Below are 23,464 nucleotides of genomic sequence, written 5' to 3' on the forward strand. Positions count from 1 at the left end.
TAGTTACTGAAAAACATGACTTTACACTATAGTTTTGGTTGGCATAAAATAACAATGTTCTCACAGTGGTGGCGGTATTCAAATGAAACCCATGGGCCCTCTGGGCTAGATTCTCAAAGCAATTTACTCCAAATCGTCATCAGCACATTTTTTCTGAATGGGGAAAAAAACCCAATTAAACATCTAAAGTAAATAAGAAATGACGTGATCCTGCATTCAAGCCCGTTGGCTGAATTGTGTATTTCTGGTTTATTTTATTGGGTTGTTTAACTTTATTGGGTGCGTTTCTCCTTGCGGATAAAAAAAAGAGTTCAGCCCTCTGGTGTTTCAAAAGCACATTTTAAAGAAAACTGGATGTTTTCTGTATGCATTTTTGTTGTCATTTTCAAATGGTATTTCAGCTGCATGTTTAGTAAAATTCACATTTTTGGACCTTGTTAAACCTAAATCATCATACGTCAACACGGCAGCAAACAGTTAGGCAGAACACGTGGATTCATTTCACGTGTACACAAACTTCAACATGAGTTTAGAAACTCGAGCCATTAACGTTTCATTTTCCGTGAAATATATTTAGCTCTTTTTGTTATCTTATGAGAAAAGCATCTTGCACTTTGTCATGCCAAGAGCTGTCAGTTCCATATTCTGAGTGGAGTTGGACTGACGATTCTGACAGCTTCACTGACTCATGAATATGTTCATTGAAAACTTAAACTAATTTGCAGCTGGGCACTTCGGGAGATATATATATATACTGTATATATATGGCGAAGTGCCCAGCTGCAGCGGGCAGATGCTGAATTAACTTCGAATTTTATGTCATTTCGGCATCTGCCCTGGCTGGTCAATTGCCCACAGCCACCCGGGCGAAGAAAGATTTTTAACAGACACAGTATAATACAAATAGAGAGTGAATTACCTTTGTTGCCTTTAAGCGCAAAAGAGCACTGCCACCAAGCCACCCTTTGCAATGTTTATTTAAATAACTTAAATACTTTCTGAGAACGTTATAGTAACGGAACTACACAAAATATCAATGCACAGTTTGTTTTTATCATGGGTTAGATATAGAGGTTACAGTAAGGGGGGGGGGGAACGAGTCTGGAATAAAATGCAACAATGTTTTATTTTATTCTTATTGCAGTAATACAATACAAATTTCTGAGCAGAGTTGTGTTGATCATTCAATATCAGCAAAAGACTAATAATCACAGTTAAGTTTAAACATATAAAAGCCACCCAGTTAAACATAGTTACGTGAAACTCACTAAGAACACAGTGCCAAAACTAATTTATCATAGCAATATTAATTAATCATTAATCAACAGCATAAAGTTTGTATTTTTCTTATTTAGAAATACGAATGACAATTTGACTCAGAAGAAAACGTTTTCTTATAAAAAGTTTAGTTTTCGTTCTGTTGACATCAGATTTCAAACAATTAGACATTTGCCTCAACATTTCATTAAAATCAATAAATACAAATTAATATAAATGATTCAGTAAGTAAAATTGATTAAATAAAGATATTAAACTAACAAACTATTATTGAGAACTGCAGTAGATACCCAGAGGATGAACACTGCTGTGTTATTTTCCATTAGCCTTTCATTTGTTACAACAGGGCACACTAAAGTCTTTCTTCGCTATCAGCCCGGGTGGCTGTGGGCAGTTGATGAACTGCCCGGGCCGATGCTTAAAATTCAAAGCTAATTTGGCATCTGCCCGCTGCAGCTGGGCACTTCGCCAACGGTCCATAACATACATTTTATATATATATTGTGAGATGGCAGGGAGGGGGTTAAAACCTCTCTGCAGAAAAAACATGTGCGGAAGGCACACTTTTGTTTTGTTAATTGTCTTTTGTTAATTGATTGATCATTACCTGCACCTGGCTACTATTGAAAATTGGAGCCAGGTGCAGGGTTTATAAGGAGAGCAGTCAGTCTGCTCTGGGCAGCTGCTGAAGAGGGTAGAAGCCCGACTGTGCTGGTGTGTGGGTACAGCCGTAATTAAAAGAAAAGGTAGTGTGAAGCCTTTTTGTGTGTGTTGTTCTGCTTTGTTTTTGTACAGGTAAACAGCTTAGCTGTCCTGTTTTTAGTTAGGGTCCTGTTTTGTTTAGTTATTGCTCAAAGAGAGCGAGGTGTTTGTTTTTTTTTTTTTTTTTTTAAAGCGCGGTTGCGCAATTTTTAATGAAAACACAAAAACAAAACAAACAAACACCTCGCTCTCTTTGAGCAATAACTAAACAAAACAGGACCCTAACTAAAAACAGGACAGCTAAGCTGTTTACCTGTACAAAAACAAAACAGAACAACACACACAAAAAAGGCTTCACACTACCTTTTCTTTTAATTACGGCTGTACCCACACACCAGCACAGTCAGGCTTCTACCCTCTTCAGCAGCTGCCCAGAGCAGACTGACTGCTCTCCTTATAAACCCTGCACCTGGCTCCAATTTTCAATAGTAGCCAGGTGCAGGTAATGATCAATCAATAAAACAATTAACAAAAGACAATTAAACAATTAACAAAACAAAAGTGTGCCTTCCGCACATGTTTTTTCTGCCGAGAGGTTTTAACCCCCTCCCTGCCATCTCGCAATATATAATTTTTTTTAATGACGATAGTGATCTTTTTACCTACTTTATTCCATAAAACGTTGACCGGTCAATGAAAAGGGCTCTAATTCCTTTTTTAAATGTTTTTAATTCATCGCCTCTATATTTGAACCAGTCTAGGGAAATGAACCCAAAGGAGTTGGCTGTATTTGATTATGTATTTTAAAACCCAAAACACACAATTAGACTCCTGCAACAAATTCTTGTTAATAACCCTAACAAACACTTGTTTAGGCCACTGCTATGCAGTGATCTGGCTGTGGTTGTCATGGGATACAAACAAAGAGCTCATATTCCAACAAACAGCATGGAACACATGACATACCATATGTGCTGTAGACAAATTCCACTCCAATTTGGTACATTTGGTGCATATTTTGTTTTATATTAATCTGCAAACAGTTCTTTTTTCTACTACATTCCTTTAAAAATGAATGAGGTTTGCTGCTGCAAGATTAACACAAAAGCTTTAAAATGATATGCCTATTATTTTAAAATACAATAAACACACACACACACACAAAAAGGTCAAATTAATTATTTCCCCAGCCAGGCAACAGCACAGTATGACTGCAACATGAAAGCGGTTTAATGCTGCAGCTTTTACCACCACTATGGCACTAACATTAGTAACACTGGTCTATAACCATTATTAGGAACTTTACAATACAATCTATCTACAGTAGTAATGAGTAAACACTGCACATAGGAAAAATACATGTGCAAACTGAAGACATGGCTGCATCCTGCACATGGCTTTATATTATGTTATGTGCCACTCACAGGGACCCAAAAGAAACTAAACCTGCAGAAACTAAATCTAAATCCATGTATCCACTCAGTCACAGGTAAAGCATACACACATTGTGTTTTGTGCATTCCTCAGTGTTTTTACAATGTTTAAACACTTGTCTGTGTAATGGGCAGGGTTGTGTGATGCGCTGCCATTACGGATTCTGTCCCAGCTCTTTTGCATTGTGGTGAAGACTCTCGCTTGCGGTGTACGTGGGTCATCGGTTCGGACCCAGCCTCCACTCTGTTAATCAGCTTGACTTAGGGTTTGATTAGATCAACCTTCACACAGGCTTGTATAAGCCACAGCTGAATTCTTCTGAGCATTTTACAACATACCAGGGAATCCAGGTGAATAGCAGTATCAAATTATTTTAAAGGTAATCTTAAAAATGATACAGGATAGGTAAAGATAGATCACCTTTCTTATAAATCTACTAAACTAAAGCAAACAGGAGCTGCTATACTGGCTTGCGTCCCTAGGCATGGACCAAAAATAAAATATAAATATAAATAGACAGCTGCAAAAAAAATCTGATTTGAGGTCACGCAAGTCCTGATACAGTAAATAAACATATACACAAATAGTGAAAAGAGGCCACTGAGATTTTATAGCTAACAAACTCAACAAAAAGGTTCAGTGACACAGTGTCGCTTTTCACTAATAGCTCGTCAGGTAACAACTTTTAAAATCCTCTAAGACATTTTGTATTTCTTGGCATTTCTTCTCATCCCATAAGACAAAGTAATTGCAACATGTCTGGAACAGTCCAATGAATCCACAGTGAGATAAAGCTGCTGTCACTTCTTCTTAAAGGGAATCAGGGTACAGATCAATACTAAATCCTAGAGTCACAGTCATATTGGCTTGTCTATGAAATATATGTCTTTATTAAAAAAATAAAACAAGATGCTTTGGAAGGTATATTTGTACCATGTTGTGCCTATTAAATATTTCAGTGTATATACCCTAATGGAAAGGAAGAAGACCAAAAATGAACCTTGAAATAATAATCTAATCGGGCGACTGTTTATGTATATGTGTTATGTTCTCTATAGGATTTGTAACTATGATGTACAGTATATAATATGGTGTCTATAAGCATGCAGCATTTCCTTGTTGATAGAATTAAGTTACTGCTTGTGAATCCGGTATGTGATTTGCATTAGATTACAGTTGTCAAGTTTATGTGAATATAGATTTTTGAGTGAGAATTGTACAGTTGGTGCTTGAGTTGTGCACCTCATAAAAATGTGCTTTGTTCAATTGATTTTGCAATTGTACAGTATGCTGTAGTTTACTGTAAACCCACCTGTCCAAATGTTACATTATCATTCTTTCAACAACTAACCTGCATAACCTGAGAAGCAATCAATGCACTGTAAACCTTTCATTCGATATCACACCCTGTCAAATGACGTGTTTACTTAGTAATCAGTGCATAGTCACATTAGGCAACAGAACAGTGTTGCAGATGCATCTGTGCTTATTGTGTCTTACCAGTACATACTGGTGATGGGGTTTATATAACAGGGTTTATAAAGATATATAGTGTATGGTACATAATCCCAAACAGTATATTGATGGGTATGTCCGCAATATATATCGTTCGGATGAACGCAGTAACAAACTACCAGAGACAAGCACACACAGGATCTTCTCAAAGATGGGTTTGTATAGTATTGCAAGAAACGCTGGAAATGAAAAGGAATGGGTTGAAGTTTTCAAAGCTTGCGTTTCCCCATGCTCGATCTTAACATCAGTGTGCTCTCCACGAAGGCTTCGGGCTGGTCAAGCATGCATTGCCATAGATGCTGCTCCTCCCCTTGAGAGTCCATCCAATCCACTTCATTCCCGTAGCTCAACCCTGTCAAGCAGATAACAATAGCCATAAGCAATACAAATGACTGTTTTCATTACTGTAGATAGCTTTCTGAAAATGAGGAAGGAGGGACTGTATTAACAATCAACACAGCCGATGCTTGAGTTACCCAGATTCCTGCCATGTGACTATGCAGAGGTAAAACTCTGCAAACCCCAACTCCATTCCACAACACTAACTGAAGTGGATGACCAGTAGTTCATTTTCGTGGTCTTCTTTGGTCTTTTTAGCTTGTTGGAAGCTTAATCTTCCACTATTGTGAAGTTTTCAATCACAGATCCACAAATGGTAGAATACTAGTGTAATATTATATAAGATCTAGTATTTTTGATCAATTTAGTATTTTAATACACTTTTAATAATCATTTGAATAGCCTAGCTCTTTCTTGCTGAGAACTGAACTTTGTATGCATGTATTGTATGCATGTATGCATCACCAGCAGGGCCGGATAACACAAGTAAGCAGGTTGGTGATTCCCAGTCCTTACATAAAATATGCCTTTACCGTTAACAGAATGCATTATGCTACATTAATTATTTTTTACTGAACTTCAATATGAAATCACAGAAACATCATAATTTATAACATATTTAAATGCACAATAATTGAAAACTTTATTACTACCTGTAATTTTAGGCTACTTGAAAACTGAATAGAAATTGTTATGCATGTACCTTACATATTGTTAATGCTGTGCTCCTTTTTGCACAGCACAGTCCTTTAGTTCAGTATCTTATCTTAACCGTTTAGCTGTCACTCGCTGAAGCTGATTTTACAGGAAATCTACAGATTCTAGTTACTGACAAATACAAAGCTGACACTCATCTATATCAAATATAGGCATATAGGCCTACATTGCTTTAATTGCAAGTCTACAGAACGAAAGATGTTAAATGTTTATATATGAACATAGAAATACTGTATATACAGACGTGCTCAAATTTATTGGTACCCTTACAGCTCATTGAAATAATGCTTCATTCCTCCTGAAAAGTGATGAAATTAAAAGCTATTTTATCATGTATACTTGTATGCCTTTGGTATGTCATAGAATAAAGCAAAGAAGCTGTGAAAAGAGATGAATTATTGCTTATTCTACAAAGATATTCTAAAATGGCCTGGACACATTTGTTGGTACCCCTTAGAAAAGATAATAAATAATTGGATTATAGTGATATTTCAAACTAATTAGTTTCTTTAATTAGTATCACACATGTCTCCAATCTTGTAATCAGTCATTCAGCCTATTTAAATGGAGAAAAGTAGTCACTGTGCTGTTTGGTATCATTGTGTGCACCACACTGAACATGGACCAGAGAAAGCAAAGGAGAGAGTTGTCTGAGGAGATCAGAAAGAAAATAATAGACAAGCATGGTAAAGGTAAAGGCTACAAGACCATCTCCAAGCAGCTTGATGTTCCTGTGACAACAAGTTGCAAATATTATTAAGAAGTTTAAGGTCCATGGAACTGTAGCCAACTTCCCTGGGCACAGCCGCAAGAGGAAAATCAACCCCAGATTGAACAGAAGGATAGTGTGAATGGTAGAAAAAGAACCAAGGATAACTGCCAAAGAGATACAAGCTGAACTCCAAGGTGAAGGTACGTCAGTTTCTGATCGCACCATCCGTTGCTTTTTGAGCGAAAGTGGGCTCCATGGAAGAAGACCCAGGAGGACTCCACTTTTGACAGAAAAACATAAAAAAGCCAGACTGGAATTTGCTAAAATGCATATTGACAAGCCACAATCCTTCTGGGAGAATGTCCTTTGGACAGATTAGTCATAACTGGAGCTTTTTGGCAAGTCACATCAGCTCTATGTTCACAGATGAAAAAATGAAGCTTCCAAAGAAAAGAACACTATACCTACAGTGAAACATGGAGGAGGCTCGGTTATGTTTTGGGGCTGCTTAGCTGCGCCTGGCACAGGGTGCCTTGAATCTGTGCAGGGCACAATGAAATCTCAAGACTATCAAGGCATTCTGGAGCGAAACGTACTGCCCAGTGTCAGAAAGCTCTGTCTCAGTCACAGGTCATGGGTCCTCCAACAGCATAATGACCCAAAACACACAGCTAAAAGCACCCAAGAATGGATAAGAACAAAACATTGGACTATTCTGAAGTGGCCTTCTATGAGTCCTGATCTGAATCCTATCGAACATCTATGGAAAGAGCTGAAACTTACAGTCTGGAGAAGGCACCCATCAAACCTGAGACAGCTGGAGCAGTTTGCTCAGGAAGAGTGGGCCAAACTACCTGTTAACAGGTGCAGAAGTCTCATTGAGCACTACAGAAAACGTTTGATTGCAGTGATTGCCTCTAAAGGTTGTGCAACAAAATATTAGGTTAGCGGTCCCATCATTTTTGTCCATGCCATTTTCATTTGTTTTATTATTTACAATATTATGTTGAATAAAAAATCAAAAGCAAAGTCTGATTTTTATTAAATATGGAATAAACAATGGTGAATGCCAATTACTTTTGTCAGTTTCAAGTTATTTCAGAGAAAATTGTGCATTCTTCGTTTTTTGTGGAGGGGTACCAACAAATTTGAGCACGTCTGTAAGTAATATTTAATACTGTATTATGTAATAAATTATTGAAAACGTATATTTTCATAATTGATAACATGTACCGAAGTATGAAGTATGAAGTATGAAGTATTAAGGTAAGAAGTATGCTCTGTGGTTGCAAATACATTACATTTTGCTGTGGAATATACAATTTTTGCATTAGCTGCCATGGTTGTTTTGACCACCAGTATGTAGCCTGCTGGGGTCACGTGACTGCATGGATATGTTCGTTGTCTTCAGCATTATTCAAATGCTGGGGACAAAGTAGAATGTACAGATCAGCACAGAATAGTACATTTCTAATAAGACAGTGGAAAGTTTAAGCAACTAATGTATGTCAATGAAAATATTATAGAAAGGTTGGTGTTTCTTATGAGTTTCACTTAAAAACCGGACACTAGGGCGTCCAGGCTTGTTAATTCCTGCCACCCGATCACAGATGCCAATTCCCGGACTGTATGGGTCAAACCTGGACCTGGACAGGTGGCAACCCTAGCTCCACCCTTTTACAACAGGTATAATCAGTGGTGTTATGTGCTGGTTTATTATGCCACATAATTAGTTTTGTCTTGTTTACAATATGTGTTGCGATCTGCAGCAGAACTAAATGGTAGTGTTTGAGAACACAGCAAGGCTCAGAAATATCGCGTGTCCAGCGATCTTTGAAAAACTACATCTGCAAAGGCAGGGAATCATGCAGGGCTACAGAATTCTATGGAGTACAGAACTCTGCGTAACACCTGTCAGAACAATTTGATTTTGAGATACATGTCTCGGTTCGAATGTCAGTGAGTGAAGTGTTTTCCAGTTTAGGCGCATCTGTATATGTAAAAAAAAAAAAAAACCTGAACCCATAACCGTTTTGGGCCCCCCCTTTTCGGGCCCTAGTCACATGCCTAGTTTGACTATGCGTTAATCCAGCCCTGCTCAAGAGCTTTTCAAGATAATGTTATGGTACATTGAATTCTATGGGTATGTAAATCAGGAAACATAATTGAAAGGTCAGCGCAACCCGCTGGTGTCTGTTGCTTTTTCTCAGCCAATATACTGCCTGAGGATGAAACAAATTAGGAAAAGAGTTAAAAGAATAAAAGGTGAATTAGCGAGCATGACAGTGAAACTCGGCTCAGAACAGAGAGAGAGACTCCAGCTGTCCGACTTCCCAAGGAGAATGTGTAATATCTATTCTCTTTGACTGTTATGGCTTAATATAGGCTTGCTATTGTATTAGAAGTTAGAAGTAATACAATTTTTGTTGTTGACTACGATTGTGTCTGATTATTCCTCATACCTTCCAGGCATATTGTTAATAAACATTGGTGAGGTTTGAAATCTTACAGTTATTTGTGAAGATAGCTGAAGTATCTTCCAGTCTGGTGAGGAATTGTGCTTCTCACTGGCAGCACATTTTCATTATGAATCTCCCAACAGCTGGGAATGCCATGCTGTTGAACAGGAATCACCAAAGGGGATATTTCTATTATGTTTGTTTTGCAGTGTTTAGTTTCTTCCATTTTTACCAGGTTTTATGTGGTGTTGCCATGCTTGTGATACACCAAACAGTGTGGCAGGGTCTTGCCTTACTGTACACAAGGCAATGGTTGCACGTCAAATACACAAATCCTGTATAAACTTCATATATATTAATATACTGACCAGTGCCGATGTTGAGCCGCACTCCTCCCAGGAAGACGTTGCTGGAGAGGGACTCCTTGTCCCAGACGGTCAGCTCCAGGCACACGTTGTTCAGGTCATTGGGCTGCAGGCCGCTGTAGGTGAAGGTGTGGTTCCAGCTGGGGTTCACGCTCTTCTTGACCACAGGAGTTTTGTGCTTTGAAGACTTGCTGTTGTCTGGCAGCATGTAGCTGGTTTCATAAAACAAATACATAATTTATTATTGATAATACTACTACTACTACTACGACTACTACTACTAATAATAATAATAACAACATAAAGAACAAAGTCAGATTTTTGTATTTAAAAGTGGCAATGAACACACTAGGGTTTTATTACTAGTTTGCATGCATTAAGAACCACTTCAAATCCTTTCTGAACCCCTTTAATTAGTTTTGCCTTGTGTGATAATGGCAGATTCGTACACAAATTCGACACATACCGTTTAGAAAGTATTTATAATGGTTTTGTAAACATATCTGCCCTAAAATGCACTGTATTGTTAAAAACATATTCACCTGCAAGTGAAAAAAATAATTTTGAGTAATAATGAAATACTTACTGGAATGTATTTGCTGATGGTCTGAGTTTCAGTTCAATGAGTCGTATCATTAAACTGAAAGGTGTCCATGTTTAAAAGTGACACACTTACCCTTTCACAAACGCGTCAGACGTTCCTCCGGATTTCACAGCAGTCAAGTTTTTGGCTTCCTTAATCTGCACCTCCACCACGCCACCCGTCGGCAGCTGGGTGTTTCCTTTCTTTCCTTTCATGAAACTTTTTTTAGCTGCAAGAGAAAAAAAGGATGACAACTTCCAAAAGATCCAAAAAATATCTGATTTTGCCAGGTGTGGTTTGTTGAAGGCAGTGTGTTTATTGAGGGGACTGCTGCACCTGTATTTCACAGGAGGTAGCAGATGCTCATTGAGTCCCTGCCCATAGGCACAGGCCTGTGCCAAGCAACGAGTACAAATTAATATTCGTAACAAGTATGCCAATTTTTCCAAGTAATACACAAGTAGTTTTGCTATTGAAAAAAATAATTATAATATACATATATATATATATATATATAGAGAGAGAGAGAGAGAGAGATAGATAGATAGATAGATAGATAGATAGATAGATAGATAGATAGATAGATAGATGTAAGAAAATGCATTGAATCAGCTCCTGGACAGTGTAAGAGGACTGTGTTTTAATCCTAATAAAGCTAAGAAATTGTCTTTCATTGTTTTTGTTGTTGTTAGGCGTGGCATCTCAAGGGGAATCAACAGCCATTAAGAGTGTCTTGTAAACGCTTTTTTTTTCGCACACAAAGAACTTACTGTTTTATTACACATTTGATTGAAAATAAAAGACAATCTATCACCCTGTAAGAGGACAGGGCTTTTTTGAGTGGCATGTGATGTTAAAAAAGCTTTGGTTTTTTACTTGTGTCACATGTCTTTAAATTTAGTCTTCTTGCTTTAGTTAAACCAAAATAATCTTTAACATTACAAACATATAACCCTTTTCAAGGAGGCGTTTTTTCATGGGCGTATTTATTTGTCATTTCCCTTGTTATTGTATTTGAAATCAGGTGTATGATTTAATTTTGTACTAGTAGTTAAGGCTGCCACCTTAAACGTGTAAATGGCTCAGTTTAGTTTGCTACTGATAAACGTTTATAAAATCCATAAACTATTAATAACATTAAGCATCTGCATAGTCTGTATATCACTTATCCTCGACATATTCTTAAACAGCCTAGCTTGCAAAGACTGGCTGCAGATGTAGTTTTATATATACTTGTGTACCATGACTGGTATACTGTCTCTGAACAGAGAGGGGATAGGAAGAGCGGCATACCCTGAAATTGCTCCGGTGGCAGCGTGAGGTTTCTTTCAGGTGGAATAAACCGCATTGCCACTCTCAGCTCCCCTTTATACTGCAGGACTGCATCTGCCATAGAATCCGCCTGGGAAAAGAAGCAGGACCTTTTATCACAGAAAGGACCCAATGGTTGCTATTATGGTATTAAATCAGTGACTGAAGTACAGTTTTACAATGGTACTTTAGCAGCCAGTGGTTGCAATGACAATGTATTTACTCAGCTAACAACAGCCATGAATCCAGTTTATTATACATACAATGAATATATAAATTAACTTTAAGTTTAGGTTAGGTTACGTTTAACAAAAACAAGAAAAACAAAGAAACGCACCCTGTATAATCTCTGGGGATCCAAAATTTGTTATAAGTTGCGTCTTACTTGGACTGCTACAGCCAGAACAAAAAATACATTTTTACATTTTAATTTATTTCTTTATAATCCACTGTGGTGAGCTAATGTTGGTTTTGTTTAGGCCACCTTGTCTGCCTGGTGTAGCTAACTCTGCTCTAATGTTGCTAACATCAACATCAGACCTAGAGAGCTGCAGACCTGGATGTAGCTGTGGCATTGGTGGTATCCCTGGAAACAAGATGTTACATCTCAATGAAATCCTCCTGTACAAACACAGTCCTGTATTCTGCACTGCTGCCCTGACAGCAAGTGGACAAGTTCTCTACCTTGGGCTGCAGCGCAAACCACTCTTCAGTTTGGTTCTCGAACTCCCAGGACTCAAATGGGATTTCCACCTCCCCTAGGAAGCTGTTATGCCCAAACCTGTCGTAGTGCCAGACTGACAGCTGCAGAGTCCTCGTCTCCAGCTGCGAGTGGCTGATCACATACTGATAAGTGACAAGAGGAAAGATTGGGGCCATTATTGTTTTATGGCTTCAACACCAGACCTTCTTTTCCAACTAGCTTTGCTTGTACAGATGCCCTCCGGCCTTGTCTCATGTTGCGGCAACATCATGGCCATTTGTAGAGCTACATTAGCAGATTGTCAAGAAACGAGTCATTTAGCATTGCCAATTTACACCTGGTGCTAAGAATCATTGGGAAGATTTATTCTTTGCTAGTTTGATTTTGCTCTTCTGAGAGTCTATAGGAGATCTCTCCGAGGAGTGTGCTCAATCTGCTCTCAATTTTTGTTTGCTTCCTCTGATACAGAAACTACTGTAGAATGGACTATTTATGCTCTTTGTCAACTAACATTACTGCCACCATTCTGTCATCAACAATTTAATGCAAAGTAAATCAGAAAGGAATGAACTACAAGAGCAGTACCCATTTATAATGAACTGAAGTAAATTCCAAATGCTATAAATGAGCAAACGGAATGCTGAAATTCATTTACAGCACTAGGGAATATGCCATGACCCAACTGAAAACATTGCATTTATATTACAGTAGTCTCCGGCTAAGAGTGTGTTCTTACAGCTGAAGTGAAAAGAAACGAAAATATATATATATATTTTTAAATGTAAAACACTGATTGGAGACATGAGTAAACACATGATATGTAAGTATTACTACTCTACAATAATATACCACTAAATTTATTTGGCCAAATAAAAAAGCCTATTTTAATATTACCAGGACTCTAACTCCAGTCTGTGGAAGTTATTGACAGCAGAATACCAACACTCTGCTTGTGAAGGTATGTGAGATTTACTTACAACATATCTGAGGTGAAATTGCAAAAAAGCTACTGTACAGTATGTTTATAATGTAAAAACAATAATATATGTTCAAAATTCTAGATGCTAACCTTAAAATTCAGTTTTATTATAAAATGGTTTCCTCTGATTTCAACATGGAGCCACATATTACTCATCACAGCACCTCATTAGCATCTGAATAAGGTCAAAAGGGATGAAAAAAATACGCGTTTCGGAGAACATAACATGAACTTATCTATGAACTTCCAGTGTCATCCCAATTAAAACGATACCACGCTAAGCCTTCCACTGGCATTCTAACTCGCTTTGATGGAGGGTTCCCTACCTTTAAGGTTTCATTGTAGACTGGATTCGTTGTGTTGGCTTTAAGCTTTGTTTTCCTCTTGCTCTGGCGAGACTTGTCTGGAAGGAGGTATGCCTTCACGTAGCTGCAAATAGAGAAAAATGAATAATAAAACAAAAAATAATATAAAAAGACATGTACCAATTCCTGTGGGCTGTATAAATATTCTAAAATACAAATAACAAACAAACACACTATTTCCTAGTTAAGCCTTCGGGCCTTTTAATTTGAATGGGGCCAGATACACCCCAGAACCCCACTGTAGACTTGTGAGTTAAATCCAGTAAATTGTCCTTACGGGTCGGTTTTTTGTTTCTTCTCATCGGCGATGGCCAGATTGCGGCACTCTTTCACTAGTATATTCAGAGCCCCAGTTTTGTAGTTATAGGTGATGTTGAGGAGGATTTCTCCACTAATGCTCACATCCCCATAGTCACCAGTCTCGCTGTACACACTCATCATGCTGTTCAGACTTGTCTGCAAGGCAAAAGGAAGCGTGATGAATCATGTCAAGCTACATAGTTTCTCTGCTCAAAAGGAAGGGCAACCACCTGTAAAAATCACAAAATAAAATTCAAAATGACAATTTCACTCTCCAGGTGAAATGACCAAGAAAGTGCATGTTTATGACATGGAGATAATTTGCTGGCTATAATAACTTAAAGAATGAACACCAAAAAAGCGTAGTGTAATGACACATATGACTCTGAAGACACACAAAAAGAAGAACTAATTAAATTACACAAGCGAAAAAAAAAACAAGACAAGAGGACACAAACACATTTGTGCCTGTGGGGACATGAAAGGTGTAGAGAACGAAAGATTGTTCCAGAGGACTCACAGTTTCTCCGTCACAGTCAGGGACATTAAGGTAACTCCACTTTCTCTCTGAATCAGACTGGACAGCCTTGCAGCAAGCGAAGCAGAGGTCAGAAAGGAAGCAGAGAGGTAGAGATTGGAAAGACACAACATGATAATAAAAGCCTCTTGTGCAAGCTGGCTCAGAGCGAACCCCTTTGACCTCAGATGTCAACAATGGTAGCAAACCGAGTTTCTGTTACACTCTGCTGGCAAAGAAGTGAGATAGGTCAGAAGTAACAGACACAGCAAGCTGTTGTAGAAGATGATTCTCTTAAATGAACTGCAAAGGAGCTGATAAACAATGCAGCCACCAACAGTTGCTTTTATAGTACCAGCCATGTGCAAAAACTATTGTATTGAATTTTTATTACTTCTGTTTTTTATTCACATTTATTACACATGTGTTACACAGGCTCACAGCGCAGTTGATATTTCTTGATTTTACATTCAGTTTCAGGTTTCAGGGAAGTTTTGTATTTAAATGTTTCAGATGTTTTTTGTTTCTTTTGGTGGCACCACCAAATACTAAAAGCCAAGATGAATTTTTACGAAAATAAAACGTGATTCGTGATTCTTGGATTCTTGTATCAAACAATAAAATCCAGTAAGATTTTCTAATAGAAACTGCATCCCTTGAAAATAAGAAATACTTCCAGGAGTATGTTGATTTGGTCATTTTGGACACATTTTGTGTTTCCAGTTCCACTTCTTCTACAAACAAGTAAAAGGCAACTTTATTGGGTGGTTGTGTTTTTAAATTCTACCAATGTTGTTAGTTTAGCTAAAAGTTAGAAATGACAATATGAGGCAGGCTGGCTGCCTGTCTGGTGGGGAGGTTACTCCTCTGACTGGGCATTCTACTCATCCTGTTTCTGAGTTCATTCAGCATGAAAATAAACGGTGGCACTGCAATACATGCTCAGCTTTAAATCAAAGTGGTTTAAAAAACAGGACTTGTAAAAGGAAGACAGTTACATATTCTTGGGGGAAAAAAAAACTAACGATGAAAGTATTAATCAGGAATTAGGGTTACAATTAGTTCTGTGAATTTGCATGACTAAAAGCCAAGCTCATGGCGCACTGTACACTTATAGTATCAGGTATGCGTTGGGACATTGTGCTGACAGTTACAACATCATGAAGAAGACACTTATTTGAAAGTAGGATTGATTAAGCAGCTCAATAATATATATTTCTAATGGTCCCTTTTACAGTATATCTGTCTTTGTCTAGATTTACACTTCTTTGTTCCCTGCATTACAACATAAGAACATTGATCACAAGGATTTATCAGAAACAATATATATTGGCTATGTATAGTCACTTCTCACTTAAGAATGAACTGTTTCCAATGTTTAAAATCCACTGTTATCAATTCAGAACATGCACGCTGTTTTTCAGATTGGTGGCTTTTTATTGCTATTGGTTGGTTCTGATTATAAAAGCACGGCAAAGTCAGGAGATTAACCAGAGGTATAGTCTGAGGATTGTCTGAGGTGAAAATAAAATAAACTAGATCAGGTAGACAAAGGTTTTGGCTAAAGCGTTAATTATTCTTTCTTTAAAAGTTGTACCTCAGAATTTAAGATTGCGCGGTTAAAGCCAATAATATTAGTGCTTACATCACTGTAACACGAGCAAAAAGGACACAAAGACAGCAGCGCGAAAAATCAATCTGTGATCAATTTGACTTTTTAAAAATAAAAACTTTTTCCCTCATTTGATAGATACTTTGAAACCCCACATTCATGATCTGCCTTTTGAGATGGTACTGTAAAGAAACACAAACACTCCATCTGTTCTTCGTTTGAACTAAAGGTCTTACTGTGGAGATTCCACCGATCAAACTGCCTCTGCTGGAAGGTGGGTTTAGTGCCATCATCCTATCTAGGTCATCTTCCTCCTAAAAACACAAAACAGGAGAGGTACAGTGTGTTAGCACAGTCAGGCAGTCTGGCAGGAGACATCACAGCCTCACCTTGTTACTCTGCCAGTGTACCTAACTCCCACCCTGAACACCTGTCATTCTGTATCTTTGTGCTGGTTTCGTAATGTGGACTAATGTTTACTGGAGTCGTATAATGTTTTTTGGAGTCGTATTTCAAAAACTGTAAATATATAGTATGTTTTCCACTGGTGCTAATAAAAACAGTAACACAGCTGAATGTGTAATAATAAGAAACAATGAACACTAAGTCATTCTAAAATGAATGAAACAAGGAATCTAAAACGTAAACATTCAAGAGGGGTTTTGCATACAGGGATTACATATGATAGAAAGTTTGAGTTGTAGCAGCTGGGAAGCATGACCTACACAGATAATGAAACCACTACCTATGCAAACAATCTTTAATGGCCCCAGGGGTGCTGACTGGTGAATACATATGCACGGAGCACATGATTTGGAAAACAAATGTTGTTTTCTTGCAAAAGTATAAACCTTCTTTTCCTGTAACACACCCGTTTGCTCGAGGGAGGTAAACCGGGTGCATGCAAAAAGGTCAAGCACTAACTGAAAGCCAACCTGAGATGCATTTTTCTATAACAACGAGAAGGGAAAGAAACTGAAATAAATGTTTGGTTTTTTTGTATTGGAACTACTGGATATAGCGTGTGTTTACATCAATGACAGCTAATATGACATTCATATCAATGTTTTCAGGTATGTCCTGTTGACAATAAAATAAACTCCTCACAGGTTCTTTCAATATACTTTCAATATGTAATTGAGACTAAGTGTTATTCATTATAAAACTGAGTGAATCAATAATTACTTAAAAACCTGATTATGATGTTTTTTAGTTTGAGATAAAGGTATTCTAAATAAAGGTTCCATTATTCAGCTTCAGGTGCAACATTTCCTATTGGGTAGCCTTATCAAAGCATATTGAATGCGGGGGCTCCCAAGTGGCGCATCCGGTAAAGGCACTCCACGTGGAGGTCGCTGGTTCGAGTCCAGGCTATTCCACTGCTGACCCTGGACGAGAGCTCCCAAGGGGCGGCGCACAATTGGCTGAGCGTCACCCGTGTGGGGAGGGCTCAGCTCACCGCGCACCAGCGACCCCTGTGGACTGGCCAGCGCCTGCGGGCTTGCCTGTAAGCTGCCCAGAGCTGCGTTGTCCTCCGACGCTGTAGCTCTGAGGTGGCTGCATGGTGGGTCTGCAGAGTGAAAAGAAGCGGGCGGCTGACGGCACACGCTTCGGAGGACAGCGTGAGTTCGTCTTCGCCGCTCCTGAGTCAGCGCGGGGGTGGTAGCGGTGAGCTGAGCCTAAAATAATTGGCTATTACAAATTGGGAGAAAAACGGGGTAAAAATGAATTGGCGACTACTAAATTTAAAAAAAAAAGAAAAAAAAGCATATTGCATGTTAGTAATTACTCACACATCAACCACAAAAAACCCTGTGAGGAAAAGATTTTTGATTTGCAAATTGGCTGTGCGCCAGGAGGAAGTCACAAATAATGGCGTGATTTCAAGAAGCATGGCAACTGAAGAGCATTTAACAACACATTAAATAAAATGCTTTCTTTGGACATTTTAAACAGAATTTTATGTGCAGGTATAGTGAGGAATGGTCTGATAAAGATTTTTTTTATTTTTTTTTAATTTAGTCATTGCCAATTAGTTTTTTTTTTATTATTATTTTCTCCCCAATTTGAAATGCCCAATTATTTTTTAGGCTCAGCTCACCGCTACCACCCCTGCGCTGACTCGGGAGGGGCGAAGATGAACACACGCTGTCCTCCGAAGCGTGTGCCGTCAGCCGCCCGCTTCTTTACACACTGCGAACTCACCGTGCAGCCGCCTCAGAGCTACAGCGTCGGAGGACAACGCAGCTCTGGGCAGCTTACAGGCAAGCCCGCAGGCGCCCGGCCAGACTACAGGGGTCGCTGGTGCGCGGTGAGCCGAGGACACCCTGGCCGACCTAACCCTCCCTCCCCCGGGCGACGCTCGGCCAATTGAGCGCCGCCCCCTGGAAGCTCCCGTCCACGGTCGGCTATGGAATAGCCTGGACTCGAACTCGCGACGTCCAGGCTATAGAGCGCATCCTGCACTCTAGCGAGTGCTTTTACTGGATGCGCCACTCGGGAGCCCAATCTGATAAAGATTTTGTCTTAATATATTTACTGTATTTATTTTACCCCTAGTAATTACAGTATGAAGGACACTGCAATTAAATTCAATCATCCAAACAGTAAACCAGAACTCTAGGCATTCAAGCTGAACAGGAAAACAGTATAGAGCCATTTCAAATGCAATTCACAACACACAGGCATAAGGAAGTAGAGTCATCACTTACCAAGCTATCATTGAGATCGTCTGGCACTGACTTACTCCTGATGCTTATGGAGTCCTCATTCATCTCTCTGTAAGGTCCACTAATATCCAACTCAGACCTGCTGCGATCTGTGACAATGTTACAAAATGAACAAGGCACAGTTATATATGCTGGGATGCACAGTCCAGTGGTACAACAGTGTATTAAATGGACTGTCAATTAAGGAGACCACTATGAAATCCCAATAAGATAAGTTCCTTTTTTTTTTTTTTAAATATGAATGAACTCATTCGGGTTTTGCAGAGTAATGATGTTCATAACTGGCAGCATTGTGCTTTAAAGCAGGCAAGCTTTAACACAAAAAATGTTGCGCAATGTAATTAAAAAAAAACCCACACCACTGAAGGCATTAGTGAACGGCAAACTGTTTTAAACATGGGGAAACATTTTGCTTTAAAAGTAAGCAAACGCAAACAAGATTAATTAGGCTACAAATACACAGTGTTGCTATGCGGTTTGCTATAAGCCATCTCCACGCAAAGCTTTAAAAAAAAAAAAATACAAAACAAACAGTAAATGTACAGTAACCTGCAACTGATGGCTTCTTTCTTAACTCTAGAAGTCTAGACAATCAGTATTTCTAATTATAGCACTATTGAGTGTTTCATAAGGATAATATCATACTGCGTGTTTTGTGGATAACTCAGGTTTACTAACTATTCCAACTCTGGTGTTCGTGCACAACGTGTGGCTTCAGCGCCTAGCTCAGCTTGATATGCTTTGCTGCCTATCATCAGAGTCTAGCTTTTTAGTGGAATATTTTATTGAAACGTCACAGCTACACGCAGCTGACTGACACACGCACACAGCCCGTCTCTCTTAAAGGGGAATGCACCAAAAGGCTGATTGCTATAATGCTTTCTTTCTGTTTCCTTCGCGGAAGCTGCATTTGCTGCCAATGCCATTACTCTCATAGTCTACTTTTAATATTTATTTATTTATTTAGCGAGGCCGTCAACTGATCAGGGTGGTTATGTGACGGTCGGATATGCGACATTCTACTGTAGTAATCCTGGTAGTCATATTGAAGAATACTCGGATCGTGTGGTAGAAATAATGAGCCATATACTGTACCCGAGGACAGAGAGGCTCTGGAAATAGCTATTGAAGGCGCTGCATATGATTTCGTGTGGTTTCTATTTGACTTGTTGTCTGTGAAGCTTTCACTGCAATGGAAACTGGCCACACTCTCTGCGCCATCAGCCTGGAAGAAAGAGGAAAATGAATGCCTCATCATCATCATCATCATCATCATCATCAGTGATTACTTCTAATGATCTGACGATCATTAGAAGTAGTCATAGGCCCTTATTCTCTAATCTTCTTTGACAGTCAATTACAATCAATGCATTTATTTATTGTCTTATTTTAAATGTACTTACCTGCCTTGCCTTGCTGTAATGTTTATTTCTAAAAGGCCTACAATGATTATATAACAAGCAATACTCTATTTACATAATTATTACATGAGAGGTAAAACAGAACGTATTCTTGAATTTCGAATTCTTATTCCACAACAGGGTCTACAGTACTGGGTTCCAAACAAAAGTGCCCTGGAATGCTTGCACATAAAGGGCGCTATATAAATTTTTTTTACATTATGCAGTGCCCCCCCTTATACAGTGGCCCTTTATTAAGTGGAATCAGTTAACTTATAAGGTGACATGGTCGCGGCTTATTGGCTCCACGATGCCATTACAGTAGCGCTTTTGTACTCATTACAAGGTGGAACACAAATAGCATGGTCTTGTATCAATGGCTCCTGACTATAGAGTTATAAAGGGGGAACACTGTATATTCATTCTCTCCCAGACATGATGTTGAAAAGTCTGTGAACCCAAGTCAATTGCCTTTTAGGAAAAAGCACTTTCATTTGATTAAGACATCATCGATAAGGTATCAAAATAAATATATCTCCACATCCACTTTATTGATTGCGTAATTTCATATTGTCAGAACACTTTATTTCCCAGCTACAAGTTCACTGTTTATAGGACATACCCTTCTGCTATAGCCGGAGGCTGCGCTGCGTTTGCTGAGAGTCGGTGATTTCCCAGGAGCAGAAGATCGGAGATTATTGGGGATCGTCTGCATCCCTGAGGATTCCAGCGCAACAGTGCCCCCTCTATTGATCAGATAAAGAAATGCACTCAGTAAACAGGCATACTGTATTTTTGATCACTTGTGTTGCAGGATGCATAATGCATTCATTGCATTGCTCAACATCAGGTCCAACATGAGGTGTTACTATGCAGTCTCTGCTGTGACTAATAAAGTCTAAAAACTAACCCCTGTGTATTCTGTGCTCCTATCAATTGTGTGGCTTTGGGAATCACCTAAACAGTCCTAGTAGGGGGGTAATGCTCAATTTACAATCAAGTCTAATCCCTCCAGTATAAAGTACAGTACTAATGATTATTACTGGTAATTGCATGTTGAGGTAACACTAAAGTCTGTACCCTCTTTCCTTACAACACATATTGATTTACAGTTTCCATGTGGTTTGGTGTTTAATATTGCCTTATCCCTTTAAGACATGACACTCCAGTAGCAAAAAAAAGTATAAAACAAATGATTCAGTAACATTGACAAAGATACTAATCTCTACAGATTTAGTGGAAATCACTCAAAACAGTAGATCAACGAAGATTTGGATACTTTGACTCGTCATCTTGTGCATGGAAAACAATCAATAATCAATGCTGTGAACTGTCAATTTGAAATGTACAGTTGACCATGCAGTCTATTTAACTGATACAGTGCTAGATTTAGATACATTATTGGGCATTTCAGGAATAGACTGGTGATCAGTACATACTAATTTACACAGTGCCTATCTGAGAAATTACTTGCAGAATAGATTCTTATAAGGCTCAAATACAGTATGTGGAAAATCAGGTGATCCATATCACACTGTAAACTTAGTATCTGAAATAAAAAGAACAATGGATTTTAAGGAGGGGTTACACTCTGGTTTAGCTAATACAGTACACTTCAGTTTATACATGATTCTAATGTGAGCTGTTTGGAGACAACAGGGCTCTTTAGACTTCTAAGCCATCAGGATTAAACCAGAATCTAAATAACAGAATACATTGGTTAAAACAACTGTGCTATTTCATACCCACACCAAGCTGAACTCTGAAAACAGGACAAGAGCAATCAACCAGGATTCAATATAACAGCTACTATCAGAAGGGATTATTGTGAACTGAGCCATTAAAAGCAAATTGAATTAAAAAGAGCTTTTAAAAGTGCCTTCTCTCCCAAGGCACTGTTTTGTTCTCAAATTCATGTCAAGTCACGGTTCAATCCAAGGTCAGCAGAAAGGCAAAATGTCAATCTCAGGGGTAATGCGGAGAAAGCTAGGGAGTGTTGGGGGTCTCGGCTCAGATTCTAGCAGATGTGTCTGTATCTGTCATCACAAGACCAGCAAAAACGCCTTCATGATTTGTCTATCTCTCAGCGAGGGATAAAGATGGAACAGTGCCTCATTCCACCTGGGTGACAATGCAAGAGCCTGTAGCTGTTATTTATCACACAGCTCAGTACTGTACAACCTATCTCCAAGCACCGTGACAAACCTGCCTAACACAAATCATCTCAATTCATGCTATTAAAAAACCCTGAGGGGACATTTGTGCCTTTCTAACTAACCATCACGCACCAAAAGTCAGGGTAATTCTAACTGTAATGACTGCCTTATATAACTTAACTATTCCCCACCACCACCACAATCCACAGGCACAGACACTGGAGGCAGTCCTCACACACTTTCACTTATCGTTTTAGTAACTCCAGGAGTATCAGCGGAGGTTCTGACCCTAAAAATGCCATTGCTATGAATCTGTTACACTCACTAAACATTGCTCATGCAATCAATATCATTAATGCTGGATACTGATTGCTTGTTATCTTTTTTCTTATCCAAGGTGATTTCTTTCCCCTTTAGTTTGAATGTAAAAGACAGTAAGATGTCATCACAATAACCTATAGGCCAGGCTGCAAGGTGTTCTTCACATTAAATATTCATCCAAATTGGACTTCAAGGATGCATTGTTCTGTATTTCTACTGTATATTGCTGTTTTGTATACTGCGTGCAAATCGGGCACATTTCACCTAGATTATGGATACAGTTGCAAAGGAATCATAAATATTAATATTTATTAAGAACTATCGGCCTGTGAAAACCCCACTGGGCTTCTCATATTTACAGTGAGCATTTAAATAGAACACATAAAATTATATTTTAAATACTAATAAAAAGGCCTCTGTACTGGTACTGTTCTCTGTACTCTGAGCAGTGTACAGTGCTCTGAGCTCCATATTTTGGGACCATTTGCAATGCTTTTTACACCTGGTGAAAAAAATAGGAAGATAAACCATATGCATTCAATCAAAAAAGTCTTCTTTGACTTGGTAATTTTAAAAGAGATTTTGAATAGGCCATTTCATAAAAATTCACAAAGCACTTTACCACAAAGTTTGAACCACTTTTTCTGATGCAAAAATGTAACGGCTAATGTTAATGAATTAGTAAGAAACAACTAAGGTGCAGTTTTTGTTTGAAATTGTTTTAAAACATTTTTAACAACTAATTTTTCATGTTAACTTAGCATGGTAGTAAATGCTTTGTGAATATAGGTCATAATGTTCAGAGATTACGTAACAAATAATAACGAAAAACATACAGAACTTACAGGATACATGTGGCAAATACTGTATGTCTAGGATTAGTTGAAATGCCTGAGATCTGGCTACACAATGTGTAGTTGTAAACTAAACTGAAATGTATACATGTGTAAATGATGGCATCCTTATT

The 23,464-nt window shown here is 38.5% G+C and overlaps 1 protein-coding gene across 3 annotated transcripts in view; it reads right to left on the bottom strand.

The window, feature by feature from the left end:
* Positions 1–4,288: 4,288 nt before the first annotated feature.
* Positions 4,289–23,464, bottom strand: part of LOC117405751 (synaptotagmin-like protein 5) — a 78,762-nt gene continuing 59,586 nt past the window's right edge. For 2 of the 3 annotated variants that reach the window (XM_059030091.1, XM_059030092.1), the window contains exons 7-18: positions 20,643–20,766; positions 19,716–19,845; positions 18,603–18,709; positions 16,128–16,205; positions 14,283–14,348; positions 13,740–13,918; positions 13,424–13,526; positions 12,100–12,261; positions 11,398–11,506; positions 10,198–10,333; positions 9,525–9,733; positions 4,289–5,281 (exon numbers count right to left, since the gene is read on the bottom strand). In XM_059030091.1, coding sequence (XP_058886074.1) covers positions 5,139–5,281; positions 9,525–9,733; positions 10,198–10,333; positions 11,398–11,506; positions 12,100–12,261; positions 13,424–13,526; positions 13,740–13,918; positions 14,283–14,348; positions 16,128–16,205; positions 18,603–18,709; positions 19,716–19,845; positions 20,643–20,766 — 1,546 coding nt within the window. In that variant the 3' untranslated portion in view covers positions 4,289–5,138. The remainder of the gene's footprint in view (positions 5,282–9,524; positions 9,734–10,197; positions 10,334–11,397; positions 11,507–12,099; positions 12,262–13,423; positions 13,527–13,739; positions 13,919–14,282; positions 14,349–16,127; positions 16,206–18,602; positions 18,710–19,715; positions 19,846–20,642; positions 20,767–23,464) is intronic. The other variant, XM_034009106.3, reaches the window with a different exon arrangement.

Source organism: Acipenser ruthenus, chromosome 9 (genome assembly GCF_902713425.1).
Source record: "Acipenser ruthenus chromosome 9, fAciRut3.2 maternal haplotype, whole genome shotgun sequence".
In the NCBI taxonomy this organism is placed as follows: Eukaryota; Metazoa; Chordata; class Actinopteri; order Acipenseriformes; family Acipenseridae; genus Acipenser; species Acipenser ruthenus.